General features: G+C 35.8%; 1 protein-coding gene across 1 annotated transcript in view; it reads left to right on the forward strand.

The window, feature by feature from the left end:
* LOC136024907 (putative methyltransferase DDB_G0268948) overlaps positions 1–16,209 on the forward strand; it is a 35,075-nt gene extending 18,866 nt beyond the window's left edge. Inside the window, exons 5-6 of the mRNA XM_065700468.1 lie at positions 1,713–1,850; positions 15,968–16,209. Of these exons, the coding sequence (XP_065556540.1) occupies positions 1,713–1,850; positions 15,968–16,067 (238 nt within the window). The 3' untranslated portion in view covers positions 16,068–16,209. The remainder of the gene's footprint in view (positions 1–1,712; positions 1,851–15,967) is intronic.
* Positions 16,210–16,558: the final 349 nt, after the last annotated feature.

Raw genomic sequence — 16,558 nt, forward strand, 5'->3', positions numbered from 1 at the left:
GTACAAATTAATCTCTGGTGGTACAATTCTAGTTGGAAAACTGATATATTTTATTTCAAAGCATTAGCAACGCTGGTCATGACAATACTCTTAAAACCCAAGTAGTGACCCGTGTGGAGCAAAATTAAAGCGCTGCCTCCGTTAAGTCAACTTTCTGGGAAAAAATATTGTCACTGTCACTCTTAAGGTTGAATTTTTGAACCTGTCATTCGTCCGAAATAATTTACAATTTTTTTTTGCTCAGCTATTTTCGAAAATAGAATCAAAATAGCAACAAGAATAAGGAAGATTAATGTGGCATTGAACGGTCATTGCCCTACTGATCCTCCCCTTGAGGAAAGATCAGATGAGCACAGTAAAAATTGAGTAAAAGATCAGAAGAGCAACCCGGAGAAGGAAGATCAACGTGGTATTAAACGGTCGTTGCCCTACTGATCTTCCCCTTGAGTAAAGCTTAGGGAACGATTTTCGTAATTATTTCAAAAGTGTAAAATGTTTGATATATAGATACTTATTGCAAAACAAAAGCATCTTTGGGCCATGGTAAAAGCAAAACAGAATTGCATACAAAACCATAACACATAATAAGAATATATTTAACAATGACAAAACATAGCCCATAACAATAACAATGAAATAACACAACTATTACAAAAACGAAAAACACACACAATACTATAAAACTAATTCACATAATTACTCAGAAGGTCATACACACAATAGATAAGTTGACTGATAGATATTTAATGCTTTAAAGCCACATGGTCCGAATGGCTACAAAAAAAGAAAAACAGCAATTAAAGAAAACAACTCACACACATTCAAAAATACTTCTAGCACTCAAAATGACACTATATAAATCCATGAATATTTGCATGCGGTGGATAAGATAACTAAACTTGTTTATATGTTGTTTTTAAATTTGTTTATGTGTTTATGCTTAGACTGTTACCCCTCTTTCCTCAAAAGAAATAAACAATTTCTCAAAGATCCTTTGTTGAAATTTAAACACTTTAAAAACTGAAATACAATTTTTTTTTTAATTTTAAATTTCTATGAATTTCGGAATTTTGAGGTCCGATTAAATTTGAAATTTCAAATTCGAATTTTCGAACTTGCATCTTTTAATGTATTCTTGATTCTTGTTTCAAATTTTGAAACTTTTTTTTCATTTTGTAATTTTAAAATTCTTTATTTCAAAATGATGACAATGATGTGTATATGTACATACACAGTTTATCTTTACCACTACAGTAAGCAGAATTACGAATAAGACTTTTTCATTTCTACAAAATTTTAAGAATACTCCTTTTAGAGAATCCTTTGTTTCCAAGTCTGATAATTTTCTAAAGAAAAATTTCCTGACGATCTGTAGCTGAAATATAAAAATTTAAGAAATTTTAATTACAAAATTTTTTTATTTCAAGTTTCTATTAATTTGGAAATTTTGAGCTTCAATTAATTTTGAAATTTTAAGTCCGAACTTTCAAAATAGAATCTTTTCATTGAAAATGTAAGTTTTGTGTCTTAGTTTTATTTTTAATTTTGAAATATATCTAACATTCATTTCACAATATTAGTTTTCTAAATTTCAAATGGTAATGATGACAGCGATGTATTTGTGTAGATATACAGTTTATGTTTAGCACTGGAGTGTGTAGAATTCCGAATAAAATTTGTTATTTTTTTAATTCAAGTCTACTCCTTTTTAGAGAATCATTTATTTCCAAGTCTGATAAAAGTTTATCTGATGTTGTTGCCATGGTTACAACATTTTCAGCTTATCAGACTATGAAAAGGATTGAGGGAAATGAAGCTGTTGAAGCAATGACAGAGAAATTTCAGAAAAGGTATTTTTGTAGCTCGTATTTTGTTTAATCTTGCATCGCATACTAAAAAAATAAGTACCCTTCTCATTCTAAAAAGTTATTTTATTCTTATTCATGGACATAAGCCAGAGAGGAAGGAGCACCCCAGACCCCTTATATGTTTTGAACTAGGTGAGAATGGTTGCTTCTATAGTATATGAATATTCATCTTTTTCTTCTAGATGAAAAAGTACTATATAATGGGAGTAGTTCTAACAGCTAGGTCATGTTTCGTTCACAAAGTCAATAAAAGTTTTCTGTAATATGGGCTCCCATGGCGTCATCAAAGTTAATAAAGTTTCTTGTGAAATTATGTACCATAAAGTTTGTGCCGCTCACAAAAGCATTTCACCTTTTTGGCTTTATAGAAATCTTTTCGCAGCAAACCACTGAATTAATCGGACATCGGGCAGAGAAAACCATCTTCTTAAGTTTTTTTTTTCTTTTAATAAGTAAGGCTTAAACAAAAATGTTTTTGATCTAATCCTTTTTCTACTACCAAGCGAAATATATAAACTCGTATACACTGTTATATTTGTAGACACTAATTTGTATAATATTTATTTGAGATTTTCCATGCGTCTTCTGCCATTGGTTGAACTTTGTGGACTTTCTTCAAAAAGTTAATAATGTTCAACTTTTTCTCGACAGCAATAAAGTCAACAAAGTTAGGCGAGGAAAACTTTTTATTAACTTTTTAGAAAGGTTTATTAAACAGTTCGTTGTAACGAACTGTAAGTAAGGAGTGACCTGGCGCAATAGTAACCGAAACGCTAAAAAACGATATTTTGATACCAATAGATACATCAAAGGAATCAGATTTTTATGCTGATTTCAAATAAATTAGTTTATTAAGTTTACTTTTTTCCCATCAAAAGTTACAAGCCTGAGAAAAGTTGCCTTATTTTTGAAAAAAGGAAGAAACACACCTTAAAAGTCATAGAATCCTAATGAAAATCATACCATCAGATTCAACACACCAGAGAACCCTGCTGAAGAGGTTTCAAGCTCCTATCTACAACAGTGTGGAATTTTGTATTTTTTGCCAGAAGAAAAATCACGGATGCGTGTTTATTTGTTTTCTTGATTTTTTTTTTGGGGGGGGGGGTTTTCTTAGGGGTGATCGTATAGTGACGAAAACTTAGTGTTCCTGACCTCGCATAGTAATATTTTCATACAAATTAAATACGAGAAGATCGTTTTATTTAAGCTTTATTCACCTGCTAGGTGGTGGCGCCATCTATACACAAATTAACCTAGATGACGCTTGCGCCGTTGAAGCTATAGACCATCTATCGATTATTTATTTATTTGATCTCCCTATGGACTTTTACTGAAAATATTTCTATAATCAGAACTTGAATTATTTGACAACTAATTATCAATTGGATAAGAACATTGTGAAAACATCTAAGTGATTTTAACTGCTTCAGTGTTGCCACTGCTCGACTTTCCTCATCCAGTGTTGTTACTGCTTGACTCGAGTCCCAAAGCAACTATTGTGATATGTCGAAACCAAAAAACTATTGTCCCGTGTGCCGACTGCTTGTAATGAAAGTTCTTAAGCCGAACTGGCCAGACATGACAATAAACAATCAAGAGAGATAAAACTCTACAAAAAGAAAACTTAAAACGAGACGACGGTCAGTAGAATTAAAAGATAAAACAACGCGGATATTTCGCCTGTATATAACAAGGTGTCTTCAGCACAAGATAGAAAATTAAAAGAAAACTAATCTAAAAAACAAATAAAAACCACCACCAAATACAATAAATACAATTGTCGCTACTTATCCACGCAGGGAAAAGCAGCTATGCGAGTTACTTCAATGAGAATCAAAGAGCAACTGAGGAAAAATTTATGAAAATTGAAACTTAGTTAATTATTCTGTTGCGAAATAATCCTCTTGTAAGCTAACATTGAAGCAACTCTTTTTGGTCTAGTTGGTAATCATGTCCCCTGGTGATTGTGTAAAATTTTAATTCCCCCATCGACTATTGGTTCATTTTTTAAAAGAATATCATAAATTGGGTCAATATTTAAATTCCCTGGGTCTCTATTTATTGAAATATTAGCATATACATGTTTTTTAATTTCTATAGCCTCCCTCGCCCACTGAGAAAAACCTCTATCATTAGAAATAGCTGTAGCCTCATCAAATTGTATAAAATGTTCAGGATAAAAGAATGTGTGTTCAGCTAAAGCCGAAACAAAAGTTTCATGAGGATTTCTTAGTTGTAGGGTTTTTCCTATTGAGTTGCGATGCTCAATAAATCTTTCAATAAATTGTTGGTGAGTTCTACCAATATAAAACTTCCCACAGGAACAAGCAATTTTATATACCCCACTAACTAAATCTCCCCGGGTTAAATCCTTCCCAGAATTAAGAAAACTACCTAATGGTCTCGCTGATTGGAAACAAGTATCAATGTTATGTTTACCCAAAATTCTTTTAAGCATCTCCCCCAAAGTAGGTACATAAGGTAAAGAAATGAAACGTTTCGGTAAGTTTAATTCTGTGCACTGTGAAACCCCAATAACCCTACTGTTGTGTTTAATGCGTCTATTTTTTATTATTTTATCAATGGATTTAATCGGTTAGCTATTACAAAATAAAACATCCCTCAAATATAACAATTCAGAATCTAAAAAACTCCCGGGAACAAATTCTGAAAGCTCTATCCACCAGTGCAATCACAACCCCTCGTTTCACTGAGATAGGGTGGCAAGAGTGAAAGTTCAAATACCTATCACTGTGGGTAGGCTTTCTATAAACTGAAAAAAGTAAATGGAACTCACTTTTGATCAATAAGATATCCAGAAAAGGTAGTTTATCACTTTCTTCAAGCTCCACTGTAAATTTTACGTTTTTGTCAGAACTATTTAAATGTATATGGAAAAGGTCTAAAGACTCTAAACCGTGTTTCCAAATGCAGACCACATCATCCATGAATCTTCCCCAGAAACAAGGAGAGAGCCTAAAACTGTGTATGGCGGAGGTTTCAATAGATTCCATGAAGAGATTGGCCAACAAAGGAGAGAGAGATGCCCCCATAGCCAAACCAAACACCTGTTTATAAAATTTACCTTTAAAACCAAAATAAAGAGAATGTCCATTTGCAAGAATAACCAACTTCATAATGACTTCAATCTCCAAACTCGCCATGGTCACATCTTGTATCAAATCAAAGTGCTTTTGTAATTTAATCCTTAATATATCCTCGCACTTTTTCATGTTACAATTTGAATACATGGACACTACATCAAAACTACAGAGAATTGAATTCTCCTCCAGTGTGAAATTTTTTTAACTTATTAGTAAGATCAGTGGAATTTTGTATATATGATTTTTGTGTTTCTAAGAGTGGACGCGATGCCACCGACAACCACTTTCCTAATTTTGCCACTGGTCATGAAAAAGTTGATACAATGGGACGGAGGGGGACTCCCGTCTTATGAATTTTGGGTAGACCATAGATCTTTGGTGCGGAACAACCTCTTGGATAAAATTTATTATAAAATTGTGGGGTAATGTGTAAATTATTTTTCAGGGACTCCAATTCCTTTCTAATCGATTTTACATATTTATCCGTAGGATCGAAATCCAATTTCTTGTAAAAAATGGTATCCGAAATGATTGTATTCATTTTAAGATCATAATCATCGGTGTCCATAATTACAATAGTATTGCCTTTATCTGCCCTAGTGATAGTAGGGGTCTTATCCTTTTTCAAATCAGAAAGTATTTTAATGTCATTTTTTGTTATATCATTATCAATTTTTTTCATGTTAAAAGTCTTAAGTTTCCTTACGATTTCACCTCTAAGTTCTTGAGGAGCTTCGACTTTATCAATAGAAGCCATAATTCCTGACTCTACCTTAGAAATTATTTTTGAATAAGAAATTGGGGTTGGAAAACAGAATCTAAAACCCTTCGACAAAACTACCTCTTGTTGACTACTAAGAGTTTTAGACGACAAATTCTTAGTGCCAGGACCCAGACAAAAATGAGGATAAAAAGTATCCGAATTCTGGAACTTTTCAAACAAAATGCTATTGAACTTGTCGACCAAACGAACCTTTGACAAATGGAAATCATGGTGGAAAGATCTAACGGCCATTTCCTTAATCCACAGAAAAATGTCAAATGGAAGATTATTCCTCAAAAATTTTTGACAAAATTTAAGTCTTTGGACAACTTAAAACGTCTTTGTTTTTGTTCGGAAGTCATGTGATTTAAAGCCATGAGGCTTAATTTGTTTTGATTAATTTTCAGTACCAAAATGGGTATTGATTCTAAAAGATTTAGGAATCACTGATTCCTTCTTGCAATTTTTTAAGAAAATTTGCCACAGTGATAGGTATTTGAACTTTCACTCTTGCCACCCTATCTCAGTGAAACGAGGGGTTGTGATTGCACTGGTGGATAGAGCTTTCAGAATTTGTTCCCGGGAGTTTTTAGATTCTGATTTGTTATATTTGAGGGATGTTTTATTTTGTAATAGCTACCCGATTAAGTTCATTGATAAAATAATAAAAAATAGACGCATTAAACACAACAGTAGGGTTATTGGGGTTTCACAGTGCACAGAATTAAACTTACCGAAACGTTTCATTTCTTTACCTTATGTACCTACTTTGGGGGAGATGCTTAAAAGAATTTTGGGTAAACATAACATTGATACTTGTTTCCAATCAGTGAGACCATTAGGTAGTTTTCTTAATTCTGGGAAGGATTTAACCCGGGGAGATGTAGTTAGTGGGGTATGTAAAATTCCTTGTTCCTGTGGAAAGTTTTATATTGGTAGAACTCACCAACAATTTACTGAAAGATTTATTGAGCATCGCAACTCAATAGAAAAAACCCTACAACTAAGAAAGCCTCCCGAAACTTTTGTTTCGGCTCTAGCTGAACACACATTCTTTTATCCTGAACATTTTATACAATTTGATGAGGCTACAGCTATTTCTAATGATAGAGGTTTTTCTCAGTGGGCGAGGGAGGCTATAGAAATTAAGAAACATATATTTGCTAATATTTCAATAAATAGAGACACAGGGAATTTAAATATTGACCCAATTTATGATATTCTTTTAAAAATGAACCAATAGTCGATGGGGGAATTGAAATTTTACACAATCACCAGGGGACAAGATTACCAACTAGACCAAAAAGAGTTGCTTCAATGTTAGCTTACAAGAGTATTATTTCGCAACAGAATAATTAACTAAGTTTCAATTTTCATAAATTTTTCCTCAGTTGCTCTTTGATTCTCATTGAAGTAACTCGCATAGCTGCTTTTCCCTACGTGGATAAGTAGCGACAATTGTATTTATTTTATTTGGTGGTGGTTTTTATTTGTTTTTTAGATTAGTTTTCTTTTAATTTTCTATCATGTGCTGAAGACGCCTTGTTTTATACAGGCGAAATATCCGCGTTGTTTTACTCTTTTAATTCTACTGGCCGTCGTCTCGTTTTAAGTTTTCTTTTTGTAGAGTTTTATCTCTCTTGATTGTTTATTGACTGCTTGTAACCACAAATTCTGTCCAATGCGTGTCAGGATGCGGCCGCTGGTACCACGCAGGCGTTAATAAATGCGCCCAAATCGGGCTGAAGGACCATTCTGGCGAATGGTTATGCATGGACTGTCTTGCAAAGGCAATCCCCGTGACTCCGAAGTCGCAAGCATCTCAAACCCCACAAAAGCCTAGTGCGAAGAGACCTGTAAGAGGAAGCAGAATCGGCACCTCTTTACCGCAAATTACTACGTGACCTAAAACCAACTCTGAACTACTGAAAGGGACTAAGCCGTCTGCGGTAAGTGTAGACATTCCCAACTATGAATCCGAAATAATCCGTCAAGTGAGAAAATTAAGACCCTGGAAGCAAGTTTATCGGTCAGGAGGATTGATGTGTTTTGTTTTCTTTGTTTTGTTTTTTATCTGGCGTCGCTTTTAATGTGACTATACCATAAGAAATTTGGCAGTGCCATGAAAATTTTGGTGAAAATAAAATCTTATTTATCTATTTATCTATCATATAGTAATGATTATTGGGAAGCATACAGACGTTTTCAGGGGGGATTTCTTCTGTGGATAGGGGATGGGTGGTTAGGGGGATATGTGGGAGTATCGTTCCATGGAGTAATTTTCCATGGGGGAAGAAAATTTATCCTTGAAGCGGGTACTGGATTTCCTAGAGTTATTTAAAAAACAATCAGAAATTAAATTAAAAGAAAAAGCAGGTCTTTTCAACTGAAACTATTAAACTTAAAATATTAAAACTTAAAATGAAACTTCCCAATAACGAAGTTTAAAAAACTTTGTTCCCTCGTCAATACCTCCCTCTTTACGCTAAAGTTTTTTTAATACTTTCAAAACAGCTATTTATTCTAATTAAACGGGCTTTGTAATCCAAGGGTCACTCTTCAAGAAATGATACAAAATTCGAACTTTAGTACAAAGAGTGAGGTATTGACGAGGGGGCGAACCCCCTCATATACAAAATAATTTCTGTTCGTTTTTATGTTTTAAAGTTGCTTCTTACTTTCAGTTTTAAAAAAAACTTGTTTTTATATTTAATTAACTTTATTGACGCCGTGGGATCTCTGTAAGTGACCGCTCATTTGAATTTCCTCTTATTACCTTAAAGAAAATCTCCTAAACCATAAAACTTGAAAATTTTATTTGACCGGTTTTAATAATTTAAGATAAGAACTTGTCTTCTTTCAGATGAATATTAAAGTATAGTTTCATCTTTTTCTTCAAAAAGAAATGATTTTGAAGCTACAAAATACCACGTTGATAAATAAAGTGCTGCAAAATACTTTATGAAAATTAACAGAAATGTTTCGCTAGCTCTATGAACGACGCAATACAACTTATTGGTATTGTGTGAGCAGTCGTTAAACTTAGTTTGATTCGGCAGTATTTAGTTAGGATCAAAAAAACAACTCGTACTCTATGTGAACGATTTTCAAATGGCTGGTTTTGAATCCGCCTGCCGAAGTGTCTTAGGTATCAGGCAGCCAGTCCCAAGCCCGGAAAAACTTGGGCTGTGAGATTGCAACCCACACCCTGAACCTTGGGGGGCAACCCTCAGGGAAAAAAGAACTGCAACTGAAACGTCTACAACAGCCTCGGATACATCACCTCCCCAGATAACGACCCCCACATGCCCCCGGACCCGGTTTTGACTGCGAAACAGAACCTAAACACGGGTTTTTGGAACGTGAGAACGATGAACCAGATATCCAAGACAGAGAAAGTTGTTAAAGAGATGAGACAATACCTCATCGATATATTCGTTCTCAGTGAAATAAGGTGGTCTGGAAATGGATTAGAGAAGTTTGGTGATGGATATGCCATGGCATTTAGTGGTCATCCTTCCGTCCACCGCACTGGTGTAGGACTTCTGATGTCACCGCTTGCACACAAAGCAATGACAAACTGGAACCCAGTTAACGAATGTATAATGACAGTTTGCTTCGTATCAAATAACACAAAAATGATCACAAATCACACAGCCATCATCGCCTGCTATGCTCCAACTAACGAAACTACAGAAGAGGAGAAAGATGCTTTCTATAACATGCTAAATTCGGCCACCAAAGACGTTCCCAGGCATGATATACTCTGTTTGGTTGGCGATCTAAATGCTAAAGTCGATGCAGACCGTCAGTACTGCCCGGAAGTTCTGGACCCACGTGGCATGGGAGAGATAAATGAGAACGGTACACTCTTAATCAATTATGCACTAAGCAACGATTTGATAATAGGTGGTAGTATGTTCGACCATAAGACAATTCACAAGTATACATGGGTGTCCCCAGACGGCCAAACGAAGAATCAAATCAACCATTTCCTCATGTCAAGACGTTGGAAAAGTTGCCTATGTGACGTGAGGGGCTTTCGAGGAGCAGATGTTAATTCAGACCACATCCTGATTATAGCCAAAATAAGAATCAAACTGAAAGCTCAACGCTGCAACACATAAACAATTTGACATCGATAAGCTGAAAGATCCTGACATTTGCAAAAACTTCTGCACATCGCTGCATAACAAATTTGAAGCGTTAAAACTTCTCGACGAAGCCGATGACTTTGATGTTGAGAACACATGGACCTCAGTCAAGAGTGTGTACCGTGGCGTTGCGAAGGCCATCCTTGGCTTCAAAAAAAGAAAAAAAGAAGAATGGATATCGAATGACACCTGGAAATACATAAGTAAACGAAAGGAGACCCGAACGCTTATCCTGAATACATTGAGCCCTGAGCAAAAAGCCCAATTACTGCTCCGTTACAAAGAAGAGGATGAAGCGGTGAAAAGAAGGGCCAGGAAAGACAAAAGAATTTCCATTGAGAGAAAAGCAGTGCTTGCAGAAGAAGCTGCAAAGAAAGGAGACTCGAAAATGGTTTATTGACTAACAAACGAGAGAGTTGGAAAGAAAATAGATCGTACATCCGTTGTAAAAAATGAAAATGGAGACGTTATTTCGGATCCACAGAAAGCTGACGAGAGATGGGCTTCACATTTCGAAAAAGTCTTAAATAGGCCCAGACCTGATGATCCAGAAACAGTACAGGATACGCCATTTTTGCAAATTGAGGTAACTTCTGACCCCCCCCCCCCCCTAGCATGGAAGAAGTGACGACAGCTGTGAAAAAGCTAAACAATGGATGTGCACCTGGAGTTGATGGGATTCCGACAGAGATGCTGAAAGCGTCCCTTCGAGCCTGCATATTTGTATGGACTGCTCTTCTAGTGGCCATCTGGAACGACGAAAGAGTCCCAAAAGACTGGAAAAGAGGCATACTGGTCAAACTCTTCAAGAAAGGCGATGCACAAACTTGTGACAATTTGAGGGGCATCAACTTGATGTCTGTGCCTAGTAAAATAATAGCCTCAGTCGTATTACAACGCCTAAGAGCAGCCCTAGACTCACACCTCAGGGAAGAGCAGCACGGGTTCCGACCTGGTAGGTCTTGCTCTGATCTTATTTTCATTCTTAGGCTGATGGTGGAAGGGTCCAGAGAATGGAACAAAAAGATATACCTGCTCTTCATTGATTTTGAAAAGGCATTCGATTCTGTTGACCGAGACACTTTATGGAAGATTTTGAAATATTATGGAGTACCTGATAAACTAGTCAAAATGGTAATCGCACCATATGAGGATAGTGAATGCTGTGTACGCACAGAAAATGGGGACACGCGTTTTTTTAATATAATGTCTGGTGTCAAACAAGGATGTGTCCTATCCCCGTTTCTGTTCGTCATTGTAATAGACTATATTCTACGGCAGTCTTCGGGCATTGGAGCGAAGATCAGCAGCCGACAGATCACTGATCTGGACTTCGCAGATGACGTTGTTCTTCTTGAAGAAGCAAAACTGCGACTGCGGCTGCTACTCGACGCCATAGACGAAAAGGCCGAGAAAACGGGACTTGCAGTAAATGTTAGTAAAACAAAGATTATGACCACATCTGACTTCCCGCTGATACTAAAATGTAAAGATAAAAGTATTGAGCAGGTTAAGGAGTTTAAGTATCTTGGGAGTTGGATTGAATACAATGGTGAAATAGCCAACGAAATCAAGAGGTAAATTGGACAAGCTACATCGGGTTTTAGCAAGTTGAAACCAGTCTGGCGCAGTAGTAAATACTCTATGCGCTTGAAGCTCCGCCTCCTGAATAGTAATGTGATGTTTATCCTCCTCTATGCTAGTGAATGCTGGAAACTAAACACCCAACTGGAGAAACGTGCCCTAGCCTTCGAAAACATGTGCCTTAGGAGAATCTTGAACATATCGTGGCAGGAAAAGGTCACCAGCATAGAAGTTTGCCGACGAACCGGTCAGCCATTAGTTACTGACTTTCTGAAACGTAGGAGATGGACATACCTTGGCTACGTCCTTTGTATACCAGAGGATCGACTCCCGAATGCAGTATATGAGTGGTACCCCGAGGGGAGGTGAAAAAGAGGTTGACCAAGACACACCTTACGATGATAATACGACCGAGACCTGACTAATGCGGAGCTGTCTCTTCAACCACAATGGGAGGAAGTCACGGCTGCAGCTCAGCTCCGAGATAACCTGCGAGGTTTCTTAGACGCCCTATGCACCACCCCTGTATCTGGAGGATTTAAGGTCTAAGGTAAGGTTTCGAATCAGTTCAGAAGCGTGTCCTTTAATTATTGAAGCCATCCTGTAGCCCTTGTGCCTCCTGCTGTGCAATAAATAATTTTTACTTTAGGTTTGTATATAGAAGTGAAATGATAACACTTGTCTTTTCAAACGGCTTTATTATGATCTAGCCGAAAAATATTTTAATTATCAGGAAAAAATTCCAATTTTACCTTCTTCCGTTTACATTTTATCCAAAGATTTTAAGTTTTTCTACCAATTTTACCTACTTCCAATTTAAGTAAATTGGAAGTAAAACTCCCATTTTACCTACTTCCGTTTACATTTTTTCCAAAGATTTGAAGTTTCTCTACCAATACATTATATTTTTATGGTTAATTGACGATGTATGTGGTAAATCTCAAACTACGACAAAATAAAAACACTATTCTCACCCTGAAAACATTTAGGATTTCTTATGCCTGAAACACATGATTTTCGCACATTTTCCTTTTAATTTATCCGAAAATCAGGAGTATTTAGGGCAATATTACATTGTTGTCACAGACACCCCCTTAAACTGAGAAAAAAGGAGACAAAGTAATTAGTAACATTTAACAAAGCTTTTCGTCTTTAAAAATTTTAACATTTATAATCTCTTGATTTCTAAGACAACTGCATCTTTAATGGATAGCTACCTACAAAGGAAAGACTTTAGTACCTTTTTTTTCAAGTTCCATATTTTTCAGGTGGTGCCTCAGAAATACCTTTATTACAAGTTTTTTTCCATGGAAAAATTTGGATTTGTTATTACTGGTTTTGACTGGAGATCTGTTATTTTTCCGAGTTTGACTGCTGCTTAGTATATCTGCTGTTACCTCTCTTCCTATTCATTGCGGCATCAAATGCCTTCTAAATCACAGTCTAGTAAATGTGTTAGAAAGGTCTGAAATTGTATGGCTTTTCTTAAATATAACCCAGAATTTCGCATCCCTAGACCCACGCTTTTCTTATGCTGGAATAGTTGTCAGGGACCACTACTATTACAATAAGAAAGAAATATTAAAAAAAATCGACCTAAATCTCTCAAATAGACAAAAAATTAATACAACAAAAATATACTAAAATTACCCCTTCATTTTCTTTTTCACCAGAACCATCAATCTCTGGACTTACAAAGTGCATAATTAAGAAGCTATTTCTTTCTTTATTTGACAGGATCGCTGTAAATAAAAGATTGAAAAAAACAACAAAACTAATAACTAGAATAATGACAGTAAGATAATGATGAATAATGATAATAAATAGTAAGAGGTATCCTCCATTCCATTGGTAGCTGGAGAGACAAAGCACTTTCGATGAGATCATTAAAAAAAGAAAGAAAAACCTGGCCTTGATAACCTTGCCATCAAATTCAGATTGGGCTTGACCGAGTAGCCGACGTTCATCATGCTATTAACAAATTATATGTTAACCGTCATTTGCTGGACCTTTGTTTTATACATATTTAGTTTGTAGAGTATAGAAAATAGGATATGGACCGTGCCTAATGGTGTTAGGTGACTTTCATCCCTATCCACAAAACAGGATCAATAAATAAATCCGAGGATCAGAAATGGTACAATGGCACGAAAAAGATGCCACACCAGGCTTGTGTTTGCTCTAACAGACCAAATATGGTCTTGATATTTGTTTCTTAACAACTTAACAACTTCTGGAGCCATCTATTGAAGTCAATAATGAAAACTATGTCTATGATGAATATCAACAGAGCTAGAAAGAACTTTGAAATATCTTAAACAGAATGATGTACCTCATGCTGTCCGGTAAAACTAAAGTGGTTCTTTGGTACCTGGTTTTGGCCTCTTAATCTAAAATCGGAGGCAGCAGGATTATTCCTGCACTTTTAAATTAAAAAAAAAAAAAACACACTAAGGTTGTTTGTAGATTGCAAATTTCGGCGCTCAGAAAGGTCAATAGGGTATTTTATTGTACCCACAGATCACAGTATAAATGTTAAATATTAGTGAAAATTCCTATACTCTCCATTAAAGATATTTGGGACACATCAGTCGCACACTTTTCTTCATGACTTCGCCTTTGCGCACGCGCAATGACAAATTTTTAACTAATTACTATGGGATTGTTTGAGACCTATTGTTCTGAATCTATTGAAGCTATTGCTCTGACGTATTGGTAACTTCCCTTTCCAAACGCTGTGATGTGTCCCATTTCCGAACCAAATCTTCCCTACTGTTGAAAATTTATGCTGTGCCATAGATAAAAGTATATGAAACAGATGTCCATTTTTCCTGTTTAACAATTTAAAAAAATATTCGTGCGTTCGAGTGCCTCTAGACTCTGTATAATGACTCTAGTGAGAAAATAAAGTCCGAGAAACTGAGGATATACGAGCGCAAGCACCAAATTGATCGGTACCATAAAATTATTTCAGTTAGACGTCAGAATTTCATATGTTTTGTTTGTAGTTATACCTTATCATACGGGCATGATATTACCCATTGAAGAAGATAGGTACCTGCGTGATTATTTATCGCTAATTTTGGTGCTAAGGAATAGAAATAAGGCGTTCTAAATAGGGTCATCATTCCTTTATGCGCTATTTGGAGTAAATTTCTGGTGATTTACCCTCCCCCCCCCCAAGAACGAATAGTTTAAATTTATAAGAATTAACAGAAATTGAGACAAGGGTAAGAATTTAAGTATCAAAGGTGCTTTTCAGACCCCCCTATTTTACAAGTTTTCATGGGAGGTCCCTCAGATCAATCTCGAGGGGTCATGCATTTACCTTTCTTACATCCACTTAGAATTTATTTGCATGTATACTTTTGGTACCGAAATTAGTAATTTTCTGACTGTTGCCTTAGGTTTTGGAAGATGATATCGTTCTTTATTATTTTTCCCCTTGGGTGCTGAAATTAGCAAATTGCTTTGGTGAAAAATGACCACTATCTCAAAACTACTGTCCCGGAGGATTGTCTTCCTTAACTAAAGACTGTACAATCAATTCTGTGCCAAATAACAAGACTGAAGGACTTTCAGAGGTATTCTTAACTTCGACAAGAGCGCTGCAGGGTATTATCCTTTTGTCTACACTTTCCCATTTGTTCCTAACCGCTGTGCTGTCATTAATGAAACCTTTTTGTAATTGGCAAACTGCTCATAGACGAACTTGCCTATGCTGAAGATATAGATTAACCAGCAACTTCCACACAAGATCAAAATCAGGAAGATAGGATACGGATAAAGATCCTCCAGAGCCATTTCTGGCCCATAAGGTGTCGAATCGACGTTTCAGTTGCTGGGTGTTTCTTACAGGGACAAGTAGCAAGCTTATCGCCCAACCTTGCTGCAGCGGGTATCGAATCAGGAAGATAGACAGCTTAATATCACCAATCAATTTGATATGGAACTAACCCTAAAAAAAACAACAGTTATGGCAAATATAAGACATGAGTTGATGCTTCCTCCTAAGTTGATGCTCGTGCAAGTGACATTGTTTGTATCTAAATTACAAAATAGAACTTGCCAGCCCTAGATTTCATTATCCAGAGTTTATTCACATACTTAGAGTGCATGTCATAAAAAGTTGTCAAAATTACAGTATAAGAAAAATTAAAAGAGAAAAGAGTCTTGTTTAAGCCATGATAAAACGATACTTTAGCCATGATACACTCATTTAAGCCATGATAAAACAGTACTTGGAAAAGGGTTTATATTCACATTGAAGTATTGAAGTATCGTCACATTGAAGCATACATAACCTTGTAGTAAATATCAAACATTAGCATCAAACCTATTGGACCATCTGCACGAAGGACCACCTGAAAACTTGAAACCTTTAGCTTAAATCTTATTTCTATTGCTATCTTATTCTATTTATTTTTCTTATTCTTTCTTATTTCTATCTTATTTCTTAGCTTAAATTCTTATTGCTTTTTTCTATTTCAGGATTCGCGAAAGCATTGGAACTGCTGAGAATATGCCCTCTGAGAAAGTTACTCTCACAGTTAAGGAAGATTGGAGCCTTGTCATGGGAAGAAAAGGTTAAAACTGAAGGAAAGAGGTCAGGGTATGGTATTAACATTCAAGCTTCAGCCACTGCCACTTTTATTATGATATTTGATAATAATTTGTTTTGTTTATTATATTCCAAATCGCAATTTTTTAATATACTTTGAGCTGCACATTTATACATTTTACCCATTTTTTTTATTTATCTTACCAAAGATAACAAATAGGATTTAGTCATGTATTAGAATGAAGGTGCACATGTGTATAACCCTTTGGGACAGGGGGAGGGGGCTCTAGGTGAAGTTCAAACAGACTAAAAATGTATTTTTGCGCACATATTTCTCAAATTTTCCTGAGAAAGTCTGGCAGACCAATCTTGGGACCCTCTCCCCCGCATTTTATCCCCATATATAAATAATTTAGTCATATAGAGTGTTTTGGGAACACTCGAGATACATTCTAAAAGTCGTTAGTAATAATTACTGATGATAATTATTTGCTGTGATTAAGACAGGAAGTGATGGAAGT

The sequence above is a fragment of the Artemia franciscana genome, chromosome 3, assembly GCF_032884065.1.
Source record: "Artemia franciscana chromosome 3, ASM3288406v1, whole genome shotgun sequence".
In the NCBI taxonomy this organism is placed as follows: Eukaryota; Metazoa; Arthropoda; class Branchiopoda; order Anostraca; family Artemiidae; genus Artemia; species Artemia franciscana.